Below are 23870 nucleotides of genomic sequence, written 5' to 3'. Positions count from 1 at the left end.
CCTATTTATTAAAATGGTTTGTAATTGAGTCAGTGTCTGCTTAGTATAACAAAGGACCCTGGACTCTGGAGTATTTGTTAAAAAGTCCCATACTTAATACAAAGTCCTTAAAAAACTTATAAAATTTTAATATATTAACTAAAATGTATTAATCAATCAATTTTAAACAAATTCTAGATTCTGAGCAGAGATTTTACAATGATTATGTGTATTTTTTTATTTTTGTGTGCCTGTAAACACGACGAACAATCGATAAAATGCTACGATTTTCAACGTTGAGAATGGTTTAGATGGAAAATTGGATTTAGTTTATACTTTAATGAGGTCAAAATAAAAATGTACAGTACTATTTTTGATAATCGGGAAAAATGAGCAAAAAATTAAGGAAAAACGGGAATTTTTACGTCAAACCAGTTTTTAATACAGATTTTAATACTTGAAAAAAAAATATAAAACAAATGATAAATTTAAATTTAAGCACTAGCTGTAACAGTTTGAATTGTATTTCCATGTATTATAATACAAGGTGGTAATTCTCTAGTTATTACTTCCATCCAATACATGTGTATTTGATCTAATTTTTCGGTAGTTTTGGACGATGATCTATAAATAATACAAAAAATGTTTTTCTCGTTTATTTTTACTAAAATAATTGTAATTAAATACATTTAAATCGATAGAATGTACGTGTTTACTTACATAATGATCAAATTAGATTGCATTGAATAGGTTTCCAATAAATCTTTTATGTACAATGTATCAATCACAGATTGTTCATCATATTTTTCGTTGTCCTGTTGTTGATTTTCTAAATTAAATATTAAAAAGTAAATATTAATGAATTGTTTTCACTTTTTATTCAATCTTGATAATATAGTAAGAAAATAACAACAGACCAGTCTAAAAATTTGAGCAAGTATACTAAACTTATTCAGCAGACTAATTTTGTTTCCAATGTCTACAAGCCACAAGGCCAGTAGACCGGTATAATCACTAAAGGCTAATGGAACCTACATATTATAAATTATAACAACATATAAATTCCATATTCAATTTATTCTACTTATATGAAGCGAAGAATTATTGAGAATTGACATGCCACGTTAGTATACAATACACATTTGTGTTTAATTAAAATATAGTATGGAAATAAATTTGACTGAGTGATGACAAATTAGTACTATACTAATTTAAATACTTATAAACTTGATATTCAATTGACTAGATTTAAAATAAATGTAATTATTTTTATTTATAGCTGCTAAATAACAAATTTGGTATTCAAGACTATAAATTTATCAGCGACCATTGGGCATATTTTGATATAAACATTGGTCATATTTAAAGAAAATGTGTTAGATCAGGGGTCGGTAACCTTTTTAATCACGTGGGCCATTTTTTTATTAATTCTTCATCAAAAGGGCCACATTAAAAAAAAAATTACATATTATGATATAATACTTTTAATTGTATTTCTATTATAAAACGGTTAGATTAGATTTTATTTAAAAAGAAAAAAGAATTATATAATATTGAAAATTATATGAAAAATGTTATCGAACAAAATTAAAATACAAAAATTAATCACCTTTGTGCGGGCCATCAAAAATTGCTTTGCGGGCCGCGGGTTACCGACCCCTGTATTAGAATAGTCATTAAGATTAGTTAATAATAGTGCTCATTATTTGGGTCGGTAAGTTACTTATGTAAACGCTTAATCAAGAGATGAAATAAATTTTAAACTTTTATGGAGATTTCTAAGGAATACAAACTGGCTACTTTAATAAAATTAATAATAGTGTTATGAATTAACATTTTTATTCTGTCACCTATCGTGCTTATAGTATCGTATGTAGCCATGTTGGTAGATATAATAAGCATGCTGAAGTATAACTATAATTTTATAAATTAGATTGATGAATCATAAACAAATCATAGAAATGTAAAAATAAAAATATTAATTATTTTACTCGGGTTAATAAACTGCTGGTTCCATAAAGTTGTAAATTTGGCCATAGTTTTTAGAGTAGTTGCTTTTGCTAATACAACGTCGATAAAATCAAATTGAATCCGATACATTGATAGTAACTGTTTTAACCTGAAAATCATAATTTGTTTTGTATTTATTGTTAGCTATAATTTGAAAATAGCATTTATTTAATTTCCTGATTATCAAAGTCTAACACGAATAATAGTTATTTTCTAACACAATAAATTGGAGTTTGAATTATTAAGTTATGAATTCTCCTGACACGTTCGTGCCGTTTTTTTTTTACAAATAGAATTATACTGTCCCATCTTATTTTATACAGTAGTTTGCATGATATAACATATACCATTGTTTATAACCATATAGGAATCAATATAATATTATGGCTTTAATGATAAAAAAATATATTTATGATGTACCAACTAAATAACCAAATATAAATTATTATATACTTAATATACGTCGGAGAGTGCGGATTAAATAATTTATTTTATCATAATCAGTAGAATAAAGTATAATTACTAAAATTTGATTTGGTACTGATATTACAATTAAATAAATGGGTAACAATACAAACTGTAAACGGTGATAATAACGAACAAATTAAGTGTGAAACGTTCATGGTACATGCATAATTTAATCATTAAGTATACTAACTAATTTAAAATATAAAAATACACAGTTTTAACTGTTGAGTTTATTTTTACCTACTACTTACATGTCCTAAACACCTATGCATGTAGTTTTTTTTGTAAAATTTATGTATGTACTATGTACGCATTTAGCCCAATGAAATTAACAGTTGTATTTTAGCTAAAGATAATTTTTATCATACAATGTTGAATTTTTAAATATTATGTTTAACTATAATTATAATTATTTTAATATAGTTTTAGTCCTATTTTAGTTAAAACGGCATATAGTGAATGCTATAATAGCCTATAAGTAACGTATATTTTTATCATTCGAAACGTATCAATGATAAATTAATCAACTAACTAACGCGTGAAGTAAACTATTATTGCTGTTATTATTACTTATTTCTCTCCATGTCTACGTTTTTGAATTGATCTGTCACACCGAATATTCGAAACTTGCATTTTTTCCAGATATCGCTCGATTTAAATATGTGTGCGATAATCAACGCCAAACCTGTAAAATTCAGTTTTATTGTAAATATTTTTTTAGGCACACGTACTTATTTAACTGATTTCGTCTTAACACACCACCATCGTCGAATAGCCACCATACATCCACTGTCCCATTATTTTGTTTTCTAATAAACGAAAACTCAGTATTGTGTATTTTTACAGAACAATCAAATTCCCTAAGTTTAAAATGATTTGATTATTTCAAACTATGCAAAATAAATAAATAATAATAAAAAAAAACCGTATTGAAAAACATTTCTTACTTTGCTTGATATTTTTCTTCTTCGTTAATTAATGCTTGACTATTTACTCTTTCACCTTCATAAAACCGTATTTGTTTACTATTAGCTGATTTTTTATCTTCGCTTTCAATGGTTGTGTCTGTCTTCGGTAGCCGAACAATTATAGTCGCAATTCCATCCATGTTTGATAAACTTTTTAATACAAATACAATTTGTTTAAAAACATACTTCTTTAACTAATTATAATGATATATACTTTAATATATTTAAATATGTTTGAATATCATCCTCCGTGCAGTTAAACCAGCCATGCTTATAACCAATTACAATGATATTAGGTTTAAGAATGCCATGACGACAACTATTTATAAGGTTAACACCAATATCCAAATCGATATTATCGAGCACATTATACAAAGATTTGATCCCAGTTTGGTTTAACCAATTTGTTCCTTTTTCTAGTAATTCTTTTTTTTGATTGTTTATTAATGGATTCTGCAAGAATTTAAAATATAAATTGTATGTTAAAACTGTAAATAATTACAAGATATACCTGTATAAAATTAGATAGTTTTTATAAAATTTAATTTTATTGTAGAGTAATTTAAAAAAAACTTTCCATAAATTATAATATTATTAGTTTAATTATATATAATTTACTAGGTTCATTTTCCTAGAACAACAATACATAACATACCTACAAACTTATAACGATAAAGGTTTGTATTTATAGATTTTTAAGATACTTCAATCAAAATTTAATGATATTTAATAAAAAATTAAATAAATGTTCATTAAAGTTGAATTAAAATAAAAAACTGAATTCAAAGTCAAATTTACAAACATTCTGCGCTCTAATAATAGGTACAAGCCACAAGGTACTTACTAACTATTTGGTACAAAATGTACTACTACCTAGTTAATATTATGTATCTAACGTAATTTATACCATTATGTATATTTACTTACAATACAAATTATTATTCTTTACACAAGCAAATTAATTGATTAATAATACAAGTTATTATATCTTGAATACTTCTCTTTGATTTTAATTTTTAGTACACTAAATAATGAAAACTATAAAAAATTTTGATAAATTTTTCAACGTTCTTTATTATGATTTATTATTATAACTTACGAGGTAATATTGAATTAAATGTAATAATTAATAATACTTTAATCTTCATTAAAATTTATTCTACTTTATATTTTATAATTTTACAATAATTATCATGAGCATAATTTAAATTTTTAAAGCGGAAAAAAATCACTTACCTTTATTATATTGACACAGGTTTGTAAACCATTATTTTTAGTTACTATATGAGCAAAATAGACCAATTCTTTTCTTGATTGAGGCTCACCAGAAAGTACCATAATGTTTGGTACATAATTTTTGACATGTTGTTGAATGGTGTCAGCCAAATACACATTATTTATAACGGTTTTGATTTGTTGTATTTGTTTTGAGGATCCCCAATTTATATCTTTAATTATTTTCAAAAAAAAATTAATGATTTTTTAAAGTATATAACATTCACAAGAATCAACAGTTGATAAGATTAAAAATTTCAAAATGTACAACTAATTTCATACCATCTTTCTGTCCAGCTGCAATTATATATAAAACCCATATAATACATATAACAATTACTGACATTTGAATATCGATAAGTATCATTACCAAAAAACAAATAATAGCTCCAACAAGACTTAACCATTTGTTATAAAACTAGAAAAATAATTAATTTATATCGATGTTATTCATTTAGTTATATATATTAGCATTTATGATGATCTAATGGATAATATGGTATTAGTTAATACCTCGTATGATGGTCTCCAACCTAATGGTTGAAAGTATGCAACATGAAATGTACATAAATTTAACAAAGCATATGCACATAAATAAATCGTTGAGATGAATGATGCAATTTCATTCAGTTCACCTGTAAAACAATATAAATGAATTTATACACAAAAAATATTTAAAATGCGTTTATATAAATCTTTCATTGTACCTATAGGCATATGCGAAAAATTACAGCTATAATAAATATTTACTATATAATAGATGTTCTAATATTTTATAATGATAGGTATATATGAAATTGTTATTTTCAATAAATAATACCTATAATATTTTTAATATTAATCAATTGTATTCAATACCAATCAAGAGAAATATCGACGAAATTACAATAGCTAGGATGTGAGCTCGATAAGGCTCATTCGATTTTCCATAACCTTTTGATAGGTATTTAAGAAATGGATATATATCATCTTGACCCATCCTTTGTAATATTTTAGGAACAGCAATTAAGGCGGTTAAAGCAGTGCTTAAGGTGGCTGCAAAACAACCAAGGTATATGAGATACGGCCATAGAGATATTGTCTGCATTACCTGTAACAATATATATTTTAAATTCAATGGCAACATCATATATTACAGTAGGTAGTAAGATTTCAATTATTATATAATTGATAATAACACTAAATTATTATAATTAAGTTATTACTTAATTAATTATCTATGTATACAAATATATCATAATAAATATAAATATTATTACATCATCGTTGTTGTGTAATCCTTGCGTACAATTTCTAAATGAACAGTTCAAATAAAATTCATTAAATATTTCGTTTGGATTACCACTCGCATCTCTTAATTGAACTGCTCCAGGCACTATTACTAAAACAATATATGAGGTAATAGTAATGAGAATCGATAGCAGGGTTCCTTTCGGTATTGAAGCACTTGGATCCTAAAAAATCGCCTGGATTATAATTAAAGCCAAAAATAATATTTGATATTTTTAAGCTTATTCTTAAGGTACATACCTTAAGATCTCCCGATATATTTGCTCCAGCTTGTATACCCGTAACAGACGGGAAAAAAACGGCAAAAATTGTAAAAAACGATTGATCGATCGTATAATCTGAATTCCAATTTTCTTTAAACGTCTTCACTGAAAAATAATAATAGTTATTTCTGAAACTAAACATCATAAATTATAATCAATGGTTCAAGTTAAAAATAAATTTACTGCTAAATCCGGTAAAGCCTGAAGCTATTGCATTATCAGTAGTTGGTCCTATAAATGATCCAATTATGACGTCAAAAATTGCTCCAACAATAAAAATTAGCAATATATTTTGAACCTCGAAAAATAATTATATCTTAAAAATAATATTAACTATCTATAATACTATGGTTAACATTACTAACTTTAGCTTCATCGTCCATGCCTACACAACACAATATTCCCATAATAAGTATCGCTATAAACCCTATTAGTATAAATACAAAATTTGAATCCATTGCATGTATATTAAACGTATGCAACAATGATTTTAATGACAAACAAAATCCGATTGTGTTCAACGATACTAAAATGGTATTGGCTAATGCCAATAGGATTCCAATAGATGCACCAAATTCCGGTCCAATTGATCTGGAAATAATAAAATATAAACCCCCTGAAGGATTATAATGTTAGTTTTTAACTTTAAATCAAGTTAAATATAGATTCTAGACACTATTAGCAATTAGCAAAATGGATTTTTAAATCTTTTTTCCTCGATATCCTTTAGAATATTATATAGAACAAGCGCATAATAATTTTGATTAACGAGAATTGTTCTACATTAAAATTCTTAATAATATTCTTAAATTATAAATTATTGATTAATAATTAAATTTATGCATACCAATTTTATATTTTACCTAATTTATATTATGCAATTTAAATATTATATATACAAGTACAGTTTTATTTTATGGGTGTAGCTCGCAAAAATTTTTTACAGTTATAAGTGTACAGGATTTTGAAAAGGTTAAGAACTACTGCTAACTGTATAGAAGATTTCACTTTCGTGAAGTTGATTCCCGAGATTTCGCATTGATTCCAAACCGGTGCTAATAATTTTGCAACCTAATATTTTATTTTTGATGTGAAATATACTGGGATGAAGACAACACATGAAGTTGGCTCCCAATTTATTAAATCTTGTATTACAATACAAATATAAGGTAAGTAACAAATTATGAAACATTGTATAATATTAACATCGATTTGAAACTGATACAACCACCGGGAGAGAAGGATTTTGATTACAAAAAGTTGTAAATATGTAATAAAATATTGGCACCATCAGTTTCAAGCAGACGCGACGGCCTGTAATACATGATGGGACAGCTCCTTAATCCATCAATTTTATTTTGAATAAAAAATATTAGTTTGCAAATTGTTACAGGTAAGTTACAAATATAAACATTGATTTGCAGTCGATACAAAAACCCAAAACCTAGGAAAACAATTTCGCATTAGCTAAGACTTTTAATTTTTAAATAAACCTCGTCAATGTGTAAATCAATATAATGATAATATGTTGAATACGAAAAACAATACTGAGTTTAAATGATGTAAGATTCAATTTATAAAAAATATAAAATTTATTCATATTAATATAATACTGTTAGTAACTTCTATATTATCTATTAGTACCTACCTAATACCGTATATAATAAGAATTTTTTTCAAAATCATGGCGTGTAATAAATTATAATATATATGTTAAATAAGTATTGCTTATATAATAATAATTTTAATATTGAATTATAATATACTATTATTATCGAAAAAAGTTATGAGTAAAAATAAAAAATAAATAAATACTAACATAGTACTGTATACACAGAATAGTGTAAATTATAGTTCCGTGTTGAAAATATAAATAGCTTAAAAACAGGATAAATATTTTGTAAATTTTATTATTTATTGAAAAAATAATACACGTAGGTATTATTGAAAAGTTTCAAGGCTTAAGATTAATATTTATTTATTTTTTACAGCAAAGTATTAAAATTATTAAGGAAAAAATAGTTAATATAAACAACTAATTTTGTCAAGATTTTTACTCCAAATGCCAATAAAAAATAAACTTAAATGTTTATTTTGGATTCATCTAATTTAGAGAGTTATAAAGCGAATTATGAGGAACTTTGAATTAAATTTTTAAAGTATTTTACTTAATACTAAAAATTAAGCCTTTTTGAATTACAACAATAAAATAAATATAATGTTGTTATAAACTAGTTTATTTATAAAATATTTCTATCTTCTGCTGTTTTTCTTAGTTTTCTCAATTATTTTTAAAAATAAAGTTAATTTTCTAATTAGAACTAAAAAAATTCAATTTTTATCCATCCAGAAACCAGACACTACTTTCAATATTAAGTTTTAAGTATATTTATTTATTTATTTATTTTTGTTATTAAATATGTTTTTAGATAAGAAAATTAATCACTAAAAATTCAATACATAACGCTGCTTTATATCTTAAACTATATTGATTATTAAATAAATATATAATATTATAGATACCTCCTTTAACTCGTCCATTGGTACTGATGGCTGACAGTGAAAATGTAGTGATAATTATTATTATAAGCGATATAAAGATGATCAAAATTGAATCTAATATGCCAGCTTGTCCAACGATCCAGGGCATTCGTAAAAAAAGCATAACACCCCATATACTGAGTAAACATGGTGTAAGCACACCTTCGACCCATCCTAATTTTATTCCTTGGTTTACATCTAATTTATTTTCTTCATCATGAACCAACTTCTCATAGGATTGGATCTATAAAATTATATTGCAATATATCGGTATATTGGTATATATCATTATAAAAAAACTACTATGGAAAATAAAAATAACACCTAGTAAACCTTTACAATATTTACATTATTTAGTATAACAAACAGATAACTCTATAACCTATATTGTTCTTCATAAATATAATTATTAAAATGCTTATTTTAAAAAAAATGATGTATAACGTAATATTGATATATATTGTGCAATTATATTTTGTTTTCAAGCAACTGTACCTTGAGCAGCCACCCGTAATGTATGTAAAAATAAAAATATTGTTTATAGGTTATTGTTTATAAATAATAAAACATTAGTAATATTATAACAGGGAATAGAAACTGCAGTTTGACAAAGATAGATTAACCAATCGCCTAAGTGATAATTTGAAAATCTTGAATTGAAACAATTTATCATTTACTTATATATCAATTATTAATATACTACTCACATAAATGTAAATAGAGTAAGAATACACTACTTTATACAAATGGACTCTAAAAATTGTTCATTAAGAATTGCAGGAATTGAATACTGCGCCTTCGTCTACGAACGATTTATTTTCGTTTCATTATAATGTAATCATGATGTCATCACTTATCATGATATACTTCTAATATTAAAATATTAAAATAATATATAAACAAATAAGTCTATTATTCTCCGAATTTTTAATGATTTATACAAAACCGACATAGGTCATAAAGTCGTATAGTAATTAGAAAATAGCGGTTAGATTAGGTACATTGAAGGTGATAATCATTAAATTAAAAAATTTTAAAAATAAATAACTTTTACTAAGAAAGTCTCGTCATATTATTGTCACACCTCTTATCTGAGCTGTAAAAAGAAGCTAGTTCAAACTACGACTTTAATTAAGATTATTGATACAACTATTTTTACTATAAATAACAAAATTTAAGACAAAACATAGATCAATGTGTACGAAACTTAAAACAATACAATTATTTTTATTACGATTACATACAAGTGGAAAAGATCAATAAAACTTAAACAAAAAAAACAAAAAAATAAATGATTTAAAATTTTAATAAGTACTCTAACTCGCTAACCTAAAATTAAAACTCTAGTTCGTTTAATGACGAAAAAATATTTTATGCTGATTGGAGCTAAATGAACTTTAAATTATTGGTGTACTTAGTGCTGTCAATGTAATGAGAATAAATTCCGTATCTATTTATATTCTATAAACATGGCAGTTTTATTAAATCTCGCCGCAAATATAATATACTCGTACATATACCACTCGACTCATAATTATACAGCAAAGTTATATAGACATAATATAGTGGTAACAAAAATAGTAAATTTGTAACCTCAATGAATATGTACCAAAATCGTTTTGTAACAAGGGATTGGGGGTTGTTGTGACGCCTATTTTAAATGTAGGGTTCGGGACAGTCGTACTAATTAAACAGCTATGCAAAAGCGAAAAAAGGGCCAATTAGCTTCACGTTTAATGGTTTTTTTCCTCATTCAAAATTAAAAAGAAAATAATAGTTATCTTTAAGTTATCTCTACGAGCGTCAGTACAGGCACAATGCCAAGACCGGAGTGAGAGCCAGGTAACCTAAGAAAACTCAGAGGCCCCTCGATAAAAGCAGGTTTTTTATTATTAATATACCGCTCAATAATCATATCTTAGGATTATAAATAATAACATACAATATCTTTAATAACTATTTGCAAAGTCCTATATTTTTAGTTGCCATACTATATATACATATAACGAAAATATTTTTGCTACATCGATAAAAATAAATTACATCCAAATAATAGGTAGTTCGAAAATAAAATTTCTTAAGAAGACGTCGAACAAGCATGTATTTTCTTCGTCATTCAACTTAACAAATTTTTATTTTTCTTAAAATTATTCGGTTTAAAGTTTTCAAGTTCTAAAACAGTCGTTTAATTACTATACCATTAGACCAAGTGCCAATATCTATATTAATAATAATAAAAATATTTAAATCAATATCTACAAATCACAAGCATATTTTCCATTTGTATTATTATTACTATTATTATTATTCATAAGTTGATTAATTTGGTGTAAAAATTCATTAAACACTGAAAAAAAATCTTCAACGTTTTAGATTTAAACATCATTGTCGATTTCTTTACTTATTATTAATATTATGAAAATAAATAATTCATCCAAAAATCAAAAAAAATATGTTGTACCCTATCATATGTACTTACGCATTGTTATTGTTGATTTATTGTAGGAAACGAGGAATCGGATAAATCAATATGATCAATACATGGAAATTATCCTAACTCTATGCTTAGGTACACGTACTGTGCAATAATTATAATCAAAAATAGTTCGTCATTACTCATAAGTTGTCGGTAAATAATATAGGATTTTTAAAGTGACAAGATTTTGATTATTAACAAAAAGTACGGTTTAATATTTCTTAAGCAGAATAGATATATTACTTTTAAAATTAAAAAACTATACAATTAACCTAAATATTATACCTCCTTCAATAAAATTCTATTAAATATTATACCTACAATGAATCAAAACCATCAACAGTTCAACACGTAATATTTTTTATACACAAAACATTTTAATTTACTTATTTAAGTACATTATTGTCACTATTAACTACCATTTAAGAGTTATAGAGGTAATCGTAACTGTATAGCTTTCGCACGTAGTATACCTATTATATTACGTTTGTTTTAAATTATTTAAAATGTACTAAAATATAAGTTATTAATTGTTTTTATATTTGAATATTAATAAATTGAGATAGTTACCTAGCTATTAGATATACAAAAATAATAATAATAATAATAATAATAATATGAAATTAGTAAGAGGTTATTAAATGTAACTCGGTTAGATTTTACATTAAAAATATTGTCTTTAGTGAAACAAAGTTTGTTACTTATATTAGTTACATTAATTTATTTACCTGATTATTCCAATGGTAAGGTTTTAGCACAACATCCACCTGTTCAGTCATAGTTGCAAACTGGCTACATAAATAGTAATGATTAAATTTATAAAATGTTCATGAAACAAAGTTTCTTTTAGAAATATTTACATTTATGTAATTGGGTATTTGATTTATGTGCAAGATAGCTTAATTGAAAACTCAGTGAAAAGGAAGTATTAACATTTAATATATTTAAAAAAAAAAAATTATTGTTAAATTACGAATATGTTTTTTTATATTTTTCAAATCGATAAATATTAGTACGTTTACAAAATTACAAGTATCTTAAAGTATCTAACTATCTAAGCATAAACAAATTGTAATGTGATAAACCGATAAATGTTGCAGTAGAAAACGAACCGGTTTATACTGAGTATAATATACTATTTTAAGCGGGGACTACATAAAAAAGTGGCACGTTATTTAAAAGATCATGGTTGTAATAACAAATAATTAAACCCAATTTAGCAAAAACGTACAAAATTTTTATTTAAATATACATCTGTAGAAAATAATATTTAAAAAAAAAATCATTTTAATTTATAAATTACACAAAAAAAAAATAAAAAAAATATGTAAGTTTTATTTATTTTAATATTTCAATAAACGTACACAAATTCACGATTCAATTTGTTGCTATGGAAATAATATTATTGTAGTTTATATTAACCGTGCGTGATCGATGGTATGAAGTATTCATAAAATACTCGTGTGTCGAGAAAAAACTTTTTTTTATTAAACAATTTACGTTCTTTCATTTAAATATGAAGTAGCTTAAGTTCTGTAACAATAATGATAAGATGCGATTCATTAAACAACAGTGCACATCAAGGACGCGATTACGTGAGTTTTATTAAACTTATTAATTATTACCTATGTAATTATAATGTTATCATTAAAAATGTATGTAAATAATACTATAAAGATTAAAAATTAAAAATAATCAGTATTCTTTAACCAAATTATATACTGGGTGTTTCTTTTAAGTGATCATAACACCAACATTTGTTTTTTCTACTTACCTTGCGTGTTGTTTAGCAATATTTATATTTCATTGTGTATAAATTCTACCAATGTTTAAATAACACTTAAAAATAAGTTAATAAACAAATAACAATAATATTAAAAGTTTATTCGTTACTTTTATTATTCCGATTCTCTGGTTCAATGAAAGGAAAATTATGGACATATTTTACATGTTTTTTTTATATTAAAGGTGGTATACGTTTTATAGAGAATGATATTTCCTGTCAGTGTCGGTCTGGCTTATGATTGAGCCCCTGGCAAGTTAATTTTTAGAGAGCCACTACTCTCCATAATAATTTTAAAAAAAATGTATTATCTTGTCTTTTAAAAATCATTACAATACAATTATTTTTATTTTTATTAATAAATGATTTATTATCTTAAAATTATTTGTTATTATAATTATTTAAAAACATTGTTATCAATGTTTTAAGTATTTTTAGATCTTAAGCAGAGCGATTAAAGTATTGGTTTTACAATCCTGTATTTATTTTTATGTATACGTACGTGATAAGAAGTCGAATAAATGCTTTGATTTTCAACTTTGAAAGTGGTTTTGGATAAAAAAATTGGATTTAGTGTGTACTTTGAAAAGATCAAAATTTAAAAATAAATTAACAGCAGGAATTTTTATACTAATTTAATTTTTGACAAAATCGATTGTATTTTTTTTTTACGAACATTCAAATTAAAAAAAAAAAAACTCATAATAGTGACCCACCATAGGCGTACATACAATGGGTGCGTGTCAGGGCACTCCCGAAACTTTATAATTAAGCTTCTAAAATTTAAATTATATGGCAAGGAGCCCGTAATAAAATTTATGTTACTAAAATAAAACATATTTTTTTCTAAAATATTTTAAATTTATGTGGAAAAACTTAGTATGTTAAGCAACTAAATGTTAAACAAAAACACAAAGCCTAGTGAAAAATTGTAAATATCATAGAAACAAATATTAGATTCTATTATCCTACTAAATAGGAAAAATATTAAGAAAAATGTTCAAAAACACTGTAGGTACCCTCTGAAATTTAAGTCTACGCACTTTTATGAGATTTATTCTACACCTAATTTACAGCAGACCGGTACCTTCTTGTCTATCTTTTTTTTATAATTTATGTACATAAAAATTTGATAATAATTTACCTTAATGCAAAATACAAAAAATTTAATCAACATACTCGTAAATAACGTTATTATTAAAATAATAATTTTTTTTTAATTTATTGCAGGAAGATGTAACATTTATTAATAATTTTACATTTGTTTATAAATTGAATTATGATGTATCTTTTTCAATAAAAAAAATTGTCTTACAAAATTTAGATATTATTGGTTTATCGAAAATCTAAGTCTAGATTTTAAAATTTTAAGTTTTTAAAATAATGATAAAAATATAAATAAATATTAATTTTACATACAACTTATGTGCATAGAAATATAGAATATTTTTTATGTTATTTGCAATTTGCACGTTGTGTTGAATAAACTAAACGTTTTCGTTAATTAAAAATTAATTTAAAATTTCCCATTCATAATAAATTTAAATATACATTCTCTCATTTAGCTATGAGTCTCGACAATTGCTGGGTAGTATATAATGGACTAAATTAAAATTCTTTCCTACGCATTGGCGGGATGATTTATTATTATTATAATTTTTATCAAAAGAGCGTATTTTAGTATAATTAAATTTTTTTTTCTAACCATTAACATAAAAAAATAAAAAAATAAAATGAAAATATTAAAATAACTATTTGACCAATGTATAGGAAAAATCTTCATTTACAAAACTTTAATAGGTTTTGCCTAAGCTGAACTAGAGAATCATAATCGTGGAAAATATATTAATGCTGTGTACGCGCATACAGAGACAGAATTAACAAATATTGGTGTAAGTGTGTAACAGTCCTTTAATAGTAATAAATATTTAATAACTCAATAAGTAGATATTAGCAAATTTAAAAATAAATTTTTACATAATTTAAAGCCATTATATTTAAGTACAATATTTTCGAAGAATAAAATTTATTTTTTAATATTTTTCTGTCGTTATTATTTTTGAAATGTTTAAATTACTTTAAGAACAACAAGCATTTTAAATTATATTTTTTAAGGCAGAAAATTTTACCAATAAATATTTAAAGTTTTAATGAGAGAAGTGGATTGGAACATGCCCACTGTGCAAAGTTATTGTTATTATTTATCACCGCTATATTAAGAATAAGTCGCTAATGAAATAATAATACAAGACGGTGTAAATTAAACATCAATGCATTATTATATTGAAAAATTAAATTAAAATTAACAAAGAACATATTTTTATGAATATTGAAGAAAAAACTGTTGATACAACATTAAATATTATAATACTAATGCGATAATATTATGATTGTTACTCACAAAAGATTTTGTATATACCTATTAAAAATGATGACGATAATTTATAGATGTTATATAACAAATTAATATGAATTCGATGTTATCTTATGACACTTTTAGATAAAATATGTACCTATGTATGTATTTTTCATTTTAAATACCTATTAATGCAATATTTATGATACTGTTAATTGTAAATTTACTTATAACATTTTTAATACACAGAATACACTAAACTACAACTTATTCCTAACATAAAGAAATGTTTATAAATCAGTCAGTGTAGATACTGCATAATATTGTATTGAATGTGACATGTATTCTTAATTTTTATACGTGTTTTTAATAATGTTTATCATTAGCATGACTGTTACCAATTCTTCAGTCTACAGTCCTCAGTCTTCTTTGATCATTTCCGATAGTTCGACGATGCGTATTGAGGTTTATATTTCATTTATGATTTTATACCTAATACCTTATTTTTATTCTATATTGTAAAGTTAGTTGTAATTAGTAATCACGTGGAAAAACAGTATAGCGGTTTCGTCTTCCATACAAGGAGAAACCTTACTTACCTACTAATATAGTTCAATTCGTTCCAAATAACTTAAGAGGACGCCGCACCCGCATGTGTTATCTCCGTCTTACAACATGACAAATTTTCGTTCCGCAGAATTAATGTTATGTTATTAGCTTAACGTTAGAATAAATTTACCTATTATCATACTTAAAAGTAAGAATTTTATCTAGACAGTGACATAGGCTTTTATTGATGTTTTAATTTTAAACTGAATTATAGATATAAAATATATATAACTTTAAAATGCTCATAACTCACTTTAAAATTATAATATTAATAAAAACCTATGTCATTGCCTAGATAAATTTCTTACCTTTAAGTTTGATAACAGGTAAATTTACTCTAATGTTAAAGCTAACAACATAAAAATATAAAATGGATTCTGTTGAACGAAAATATGCTATGTTGAAAGTATGAAGAAAGAGACAACACATGTGGGTGTAGCGTCCTCTTAATGAATAAAAATATGTCTATACCAATTTATTTTTAAATAAAAAATGTATAATACTTAGGTATTTATACATACATATATTTATGAGTTCAAGATTATTAGATATAACATATTAACTACGGATTAATTTATTTGATTTTATTATACATCGTAAACCAAATGAATATTCAATGGGTACCTAATACTTATATAACAGAGGTGGCCACTAACCTTAACTTTGGGAGCCGAAAATTTATAAAGCTAATTCGAGGCGAGCCGCATTGTAAAGCAATGTTTATGAAATGAAGACACATTTTTGCCTACACATACTAAAAGCACCGCCGCCGTGCCAATCTATACCTAATAACGACTGTAATGATAACGAAATCGATGGCAATAAAAATGCTATCTAACGTTTTAACGATTCAAACAAATTTTAAATTTATTAATTTTAGTCTAAATTTAGTTCAAGAGCCGCACGAAACTAATTTAAGAGCCGCATGCGGCTCGCGAGCCTCGTTGTGGCCACCCCTGTTATATAATATTCCATGTTTCTATGAGCAATTTCACCATATTAAAAAAAATAATAATAATAAAAAATAAATAAATAAAAATGTTAAATAATAATAAAAATGTTATCCTAAAATTTTCGTATCATAATTCATAGGTCATAGGATCGTTCATCAAAAAAGTGAGTTATAGGTATTTTCTCTGAAATCAAAGTGTTTAGCGCAATTCTCATAAATTGGCTGATAAAAAAAGTTGCTAATGATCGTACATTTACACTGTGTTTAGTTGTAAATAACTTCTCCATTACCGGCATTACCTATCATTATAAGTAGTGAAACTTCTCCATGGATACGCGTAAAATATTTGTCCATTCCTCCACTCGCCAAAACATTAATTTTTATAAATTTAAAAAATACTAATAAGTATAAGTATTAAAAAAATAAATACTTATTAGTTAGTGTTACAAATAATAGTAACAATTCAATTAAAATTCGAATTTTTGTATCAAATACGATAAACCTATTACAGAATATAATAAATGAATATCAAACAAAAATTTAAAAAAAACCGGGAAGTCGGTGTACTATATGTTAGATATCAATTATTCGAGAGTACCTCATAATTGACATAATTAAGTACCTAGGTAACTGTGATAATCGGTTGAATAAAAAATATAAAAAATGCGTAATTGATGTGTTAAATTTGAATTCAAAGATATATCATTGAAATTATCAAAATAGTTTTGATAATAGGAAATAGTTTGTCATCCTATATTTCAAAAGTTATTTTATAATTTTATATTCCACTAATATTTTTAAAATATCTTTGAATACCTATAGACTGTAATTAACAATAATATACTTAACGGCGAGAAGTTTCAAGTCGCTATGAATTACATTTTTTGTTAAATTACACAATTTATTCAGTTAATGGACTTAAATTGTCTATAAAAATGATTTCCTCATATAGTCATATGCATTTTCGGTACTTTTAAATTGCCATAATCAAAACTGACTAATCATAAATCTCGTATTGAACTAATCCTAAATTCTTTATTTTTGATTAACCCTAAATTTTTTTATGAACATTTATAAAAATTCAAAATCTTAAATAGATTAAAATCGACCATAATATTTTGAATATAATAATATTAAAGTGACTAATTCAAAACCACGATAGAGGGACTTCTCCGGTTTTTTAAAAATGTTATTTCTTTAAATTGTCATAAGATATACAAAAAAATATTTAAATTCGGTACTCATTTTACACCAATAACCAAATTTGTTTTTCGGTGTCCACGTATTTGTACTTATTTTCATCCTTATATACCTATGCATATTCATACTAATAAGTATAGAGTAATAACTATAATTGAGTCAAGGCACATTGAGTACCTATTGAGTTTATATCTACTTACGCTGGCATGGTATAGCTTTAGACGTTTTGGTTAAAAGGTACAATTTTTAATCGATGTTTGCACAAATTTAATTGTTAAAATATGTAATATGTATACTACATTAATAATATAATATTTTCATGTTATTATTTTATTACACATTATTATAAAAATATATAATTATTTTCAATCATGTCTAAAAAGCACTATTGCAATGTATCGTTTAAATTGTTATGTTGTTTCGAAATATTACTATGAGTTATAATTATAAATACTTTATACAGGTAGTTATTATTTAATTTATTATAATAAGATATTTATCTAAAAATTGTGAAATAAAGCAATTTGTAATTTAATTGAATTGCCATTAATTTAACCGGACCACGAATTATGACTAATAACACCTTATATTCACACCGATGGAACGTTTAAAAACGTATAATGATATCGTGTTTCACGCGTGTATAGTTTAATAACTAACAATTAATTTTCAGTGACAGTTTAAACTTGTACATACTTATAACATGTAATTTGTACACATAAATACATGTATATGTATATATGTTTCAATTATAAGGACTTTTTTTTTTCCGTGATGATGTTCTACTTGCCCCTAATACATTGCTCAACACTTGTACAAGTTTTACAGCTGTAATACATGTATACTCACATTTTTATAGTTAATCATTTTACTTGTGACCTAACCTTATGTTCAGGAATTTCGCTAATGTATATTATGTGTAAACAAAATTTTAACCAAGTATTATATAAAAATGTATTCGCAGGAAAAAAAGAAGAAACAAGAAAGAAAAAAGTCGATCCTTTATTTGATAGAGAGTTTTTTAAGATTCGAAGGGTATGAATAGTCAAGTATAAATTTTATTGTTTATATATAAATAGGTACACACCTGCCGTAATGTAAGTAATTAATAAATAAGTTTATGAAGTACTTAGAAATCTGTTTAATACATATATCCATTATTGTATATATAAAGTAGGTACTAAATACGTAATAAGTAATTAAAATAACAAAAAGTAATAGTATTTAAATTTTAAATACTTACCTATATTAATAAATACACACATATGCCATATGGATCGTGAACATCCTTAGGTACTCTCTAACAGATTTGTGTACTTATTATTTGTATGGAGTAACGATTGAGACATCTTGTTGAATTATACCATACACATAGTCTCAATTTAGTATACCTACTAATTTACAAAAAAAAAAAAAATAATTTACCTACCATAATTTTAGTATAATTTATCTGCATAAAATGTTTTTAAAAATCAGAACTGCAGAGGACCGTTTTGTCTATATCTTATATAGATTCCAAAACTCGTTATAGTAGTATTAATATTTTTACTATTTTGCCACTATTAATTATATTTATGCAATAAATTTTTTTATATTTTATCTGTATATTTATGTGTCGCTGTAAAATTGTCGATATAGGCTCGATCTATTTTTATTATAAATTAATTTATTACTTATAGGTAGGCACTGTTTTTTCTTCATACTTAACCGAAATATTCCAAAAAAACGTATTCCTTGTATAACAATATTATAATGTAATAATTTTAAATATCACGAGAAACGTTGTAGCACTAATCATAATATTTGAATACTCAATACATATAGTTTTTATAACTTAGGTACATCAAAACGGCATCAACATTAGTAGAAGAAGCTTGTTTAAATACAAGTCATCATGTAGTTTGTGACAACATAGACTTAGATACTATTCTTATAGAATACGAAAATTATTATTTTTTACGTTATCAGAAAAAACCACAAATTAGCAAATCGCTGGATATTGCAAAACCTGATATTCATAATGCTACCAAAAATAAAACCAAAACCTGTAAAAAATCAAATACAAATCAACATACACGAGATACTCAATCAATAGACACAACTTTTATTACAGTAACCCCTTTAAATATTTGTAATGAATCCTTAGAAGAAGAATATTGTTTACCTTCCATAGATCTCGGCTATTGGAAGGACGAATGGCGAGCATACGCTGAAATTATATCAAAAGTAATAATTAAACATACTAGGTACTTTAAAGAGAACCTAATAAAACAAGAATATTTAAAATGAAACTATTTTAAAGGAAATTTTAGTCACTAATCCAAATGTGAAATGGTCAGTGTCGACGCGTATATTATACTTCAGAAATGTCACTATTATTATTATTATCTATTGTTATGTTATCTTATGATCGCCAATGTCGATCCGATCCATGTACGAATGTTACCTATTTTAGTGTGTGTTTAACCGTGTATCCATGTACATATGCGCGTCACCGTGTCTGTCTCAGTATTTTTAAAATAAATTATACATTTCTATATTAATGAAAATTATATATTAAAAATTATACAGTCCATTAAAAACCAGCGACAACAGTCAGATATTAAAGGACTTTCGACGCCTAAGAAGTTATTAGATGAGGCTATCGTACTACCAACTAAATATCCCGACTTATTTACTGGACTTTGTACTCCATGGACGGCAATGTTATTTTATGGTCCTCCTGGTACAGGTATTTATAATTTCTATTATACACAATATATTTTAATAAATTACTATTATGTAATATTACATAATAATATGTAGGTATTAAAAATAAACACTATTTTCAGGAAAAACATTGCTTGCTAAAGCGGTAGCGACTGAATGTAAAACCACATTTTTCAACATCACACCTAGTACACTTGTTGCTAAATGGAGAGGGGATTCTGAAAAGCTTATTAAAGTAATGTTTGAAATGGCAGAACAAATGTCGCCAAGTACAATATTTATTGATGAGTTAGATACAATTGCATCGAAGCGTATTGACCATGAAGCTTCTCGTAGATTAACATCTGAAATATTAATACATATGGATGGTCTTTTGCGTTCAGAAAAACGAATATTTTTGTTGGCAACATCAAACCATCCATGGTAAAATTATAATAGTACATATTTAGACAGTAACATTAAACAAATAGCTTAAAATTTAATCACAAACCTAGAGTGCAATGAGATAGATAGGTATCTTCACTCTACACTATTAGTCAGTTATTATCACAGTTCCACAGATGCATAAAATATTATTAAATCATACATCAATAGTTAAACTATTCAGCAGATGACTTATTTTTTAAAAATGTTTACTAATATATTTATTATAATGTATAACTATAGTTTATAATACTATACCATGTATACATGAAGGTACTAAATTTTAAACTTTATAATATTCTCATATTAAAATATTATGATCTATAGATATAATTTCTATTATTTTACGTTAATGTGCATAACTATCTACAGTTAACTTATTGAATTTTAATTTAGACGAAGACTTATCTATAGTAACCAATAATCAATATATACAAATCTAGGCATACTTCCTCAGAAATATAGAAAATGTAACTTTATAAACATTTTTATTAAAACGCAATAATTATAAAAGCATCTGGAAACATCATAATTTTACCCAAAACATATATAAGTATTCAAAGTTTTATCATATATTATGTAACTTAAATATTTATATATCGTGACATTAACCTATTGGCTAATAAATTATAAAATAATAATATACAATTAAGAACTTACTTACACACTACACATTACATAAACCTATGTATCGAGTCAAATATTAAATATTTATTCTTATATAAATATTGTATTGTTATTATCGAAGGGAACTAGATCCTGCAATTTTTCGTCGTCTTGAAAAACGTATTTTTGTTGACTTGCCGGATGTTCAAACTAGAAAAGAAATGTTTGTATACTATCTATCGGAAATGTTACAAAAACACAAGTATATAAAATGCGATATTGATAGTGATAGTCTTGCTCAAGTATGTTATAAACAATTAATACAATAATAGTTTAAAATATAATTTTTACTTTTTTTAGGAAACTAATGGTTATTCTGGTTCGGATATAAGACTTGTGTGTAAAGAAACAGCAATGCAGGCTATGCGTTCAATATTTCAAATTTTAGAAAAAATACCCAGTAATAAGATCAATTTTACAATAACGACTAAAGACGTCAACAATGCAATTTCAAAAACAAAACCATCAACAAGTGAGGTAGATAATAATAAATATAAAGTTTGGCATTCACAATATGCATCATGTTAATTTCAAGATGAATTGTTTAACTTCAGCGCCTATATAGTATAAAAGTACAAACATTGTTTTTTTATAATTTTAAGTATATAGTACCTACATATATATAGTATTCCCTATTTGGGAATTTATGATCTAAAATACCTATATATTGTTATAAAACAAAATTACTAATAAACATTTTTATGCAAATATTAACAATTGATAAACACTTATTCATATTAAGTATTTACACATCCTGGTACACATACATAAAATATACGAGTATATAATGTATACTTTTTTAAATCATAGGGTTAGGGTAATTGCTTAATTAAACAACATTTTTAAGTTTTTCATTTTTTTGAATAATGATATACATTTTTATATTTATATTCTGGAGTAAAATTTTTTTTCTAATAATTCAATAAATAAAAATCAAAAGTCGAATGGTACGGAGATACCCCCTTTAAATGTTAGTCAACTACTTTTCTCACCAAAACTTTAAATATTAATAACTAAGGCCCGGATTTATATGCATTTGCAAGTTTTTCCTGAATAGTCCAAAAAGTAGTTAAGTAAGCTAAAAATTTGATTTGTAGTCAATAGATCCTAAATTTAAAGTTTTATTATGCATATTTTGTCATTTTTGACATGTACTGTATACTTCTGTATTTTACGATTTTTTATTTCATATATACGGTTTTTAAATACATAATAATATGTAATATTTTGCTTATTTTAATTAAAATAACGTATTTATAATATTTATAGTCAATATAATTTGACAGTCATTTTCTTATCTTATCTGAGACCTATCGAGACAAGTAGTAATCTGTTCATCAATAGATTTTAGTTAATCATACATTCGTCGTGTTTGTCGTAATCTGTGTGAGCATAACTTTTATTTGATTTTATTTATTTAATAAAAGACTTTATTTTAATCGATTTTTCTTGCATACTTTCACATATTTGAATGATAATCAGTGTATAAATGAATGCATATTTAGTACGTTTTTAGTGCATATAATTCCCGGCCCTACATTTAACATTAATTTATTAACTACTTACTGGTGCAATTTCAATTTTTATGTTTTGATGTTTTCAGAAAATATCTGCTCCAGAATATGAATATAAAATTATTTTTTTTCATTCTAAAAAGTAATAGAAATTTAAATATTGTAACAATAAAAAGTGTTTCGACTTTCGATTGTAAATTAGATAAAAGAATCACCTGGTATGGCCCGAATAGATATATACATAAGTAGAAATGATAAGTATTTAGTATTTACTTCTTTGATAATTATTATAAATAATAGCGATGTATAAAACAGACCATTAAATCAATTTAAATAATAATTATTATTATTATGAATTATTTATGTAGTAATATTTATCAATTGTAGT

The 23870-nt window shown here is 24.8% G+C and overlaps 2 protein-coding genes across 5 annotated transcripts; one reads left to right on the top strand and one right to left on the bottom strand.

Moving 5' to 3' along the window:
- Positions 1 to 397: 397 nt before the first annotated feature.
- Positions 398 to 12723, bottom strand: LOC112601159 (bumetanide-sensitive sodium-(potassium)-chloride cotransporter-like). 4 transcript variants are annotated; one of them, XM_025348619.1, is made up of 18 exons: positions 12131 to 12417; positions 11999 to 12062; positions 8777 to 9038; positions 6619 to 6869; positions 6437 to 6551; positions 6231 to 6358; positions 5960 to 6154; positions 5559 to 5790; positions 5214 to 5335; positions 4983 to 5118; positions 4662 to 4873; positions 3640 to 3878; positions 3405 to 3575; positions 3217 to 3317; positions 3028 to 3142; positions 1971 to 2098; positions 700 to 808; positions 398 to 603 (listed from the first exon to the last, which is right to left on the bottom strand). In XM_025348619.1, exons 2-18 carry the CDS (start codon positions 12047 to 12049, stop codon positions 474 to 476), a joined length of 2697 nt encoding a protein of 898 aa, XP_025204404.1. In that variant the 5' UTR covers positions 12050 to 12062; positions 12131 to 12417; the 3' UTR covers positions 398 to 473. The 4 variants fall into 4 exon arrangements, with proteins under 4 accessions (XP_025204404.1, XP_025204402.1, XP_025204401.1 ...); XM_025348617.1 differs by lacking the exon at positions 12131 to 12417 and adding an exon at positions 12635 to 12723 and having other exon boundaries at positions 474 to 603; positions 11999 to 12058; XM_025348616.1 differs by lacking the exon at positions 12131 to 12417 and adding an exon at positions 12635 to 12722 and having other exon boundaries at positions 474 to 603.
- A 63-nt stretch (positions 12724 to 12786) lies between these two features.
- Positions 12787 to 22620, top strand: LOC112601161 (katanin p60 ATPase-containing subunit A-like 2). Its single transcript, XM_025348620.1, has 8 exons — positions 12787 to 12865; positions 19135 to 19205; positions 20009 to 20396; positions 20473 to 20504; positions 20765 to 20901; positions 21002 to 21302; positions 22051 to 22210; positions 22269 to 22620. Exons 1-8 carry the CDS (start codon positions 12815 to 12817, stop codon positions 22494 to 22496), a joined length of 1368 nt encoding a protein of 455 aa, XP_025204405.1. The 5' UTR covers positions 12787 to 12814; the 3' UTR covers positions 22497 to 22620.
- The last annotated feature ends 1250 nt before the right edge of the window (positions 22621 to 23870 follow it).

The sequence above is a fragment of the Melanaphis sacchari genome, unplaced genomic scaffold, assembly GCF_002803265.2.
Source record: "Melanaphis sacchari strain LSU unplaced genomic scaffold, SCAv2.0 Contig75_pilon_pilon, whole genome shotgun sequence".
Taxonomy (NCBI): Eukaryota; Metazoa; Arthropoda; class Insecta; order Hemiptera; family Aphididae; genus Melanaphis; species Melanaphis sacchari.
Note: the sequence above shows the minus strand (reverse complement) of the source record. Positions and strands in the feature narration are given on the sequence as shown.

What these genes read in the sequence shown, in the direction of transcription:
- LOC112601159 (XM_025348617.1), bottom strand. Translation starts at nt 12,049, where the DNA reads ATGACTGAACAGGTGGATGTTGTGCTAAAACCTTACCATTGGAATAAT. An exon ending in ATATATCGGGAGATCTTAAG is followed by an intron (nt 6,155 to 6,230) that starts GTATGTACCTTA and finishes GCGATTTTTTAG; the next exon opens with GATCCAAGTGCTTCAATACC. An exon ending in CCTGTGTCAATATAATAAAG is followed by an intron (nt 3,879 to 4,661) that starts GTAAGTGATTTT and finishes AAATTCTTGCAG; the next exon opens with AATCCATTAATAAACAATCA.
- LOC112601161 (XM_025348620.1), top strand. Translation starts at nt 12,815, where the DNA reads ATGATAAGATGCGATTCATTAAACAACAGTGCACATCAAGGACGCGAT. An exon ending in CACATCAAGGACGCGATTAC is followed by an intron (nt 12,866 to 19,134) that starts GTGAGTTTTATT and finishes ATGTATTCGCAG; the next exon opens with GAAAAAAAGAAGAAACAAGA. An exon ending in TTATGGTCCTCCTGGTACAG is followed by an intron (nt 20,902 to 21,001) that starts GTATTTATAATT and finishes CACTATTTTCAG; the next exon opens with GAAAAACATTGCTTGCTAAA.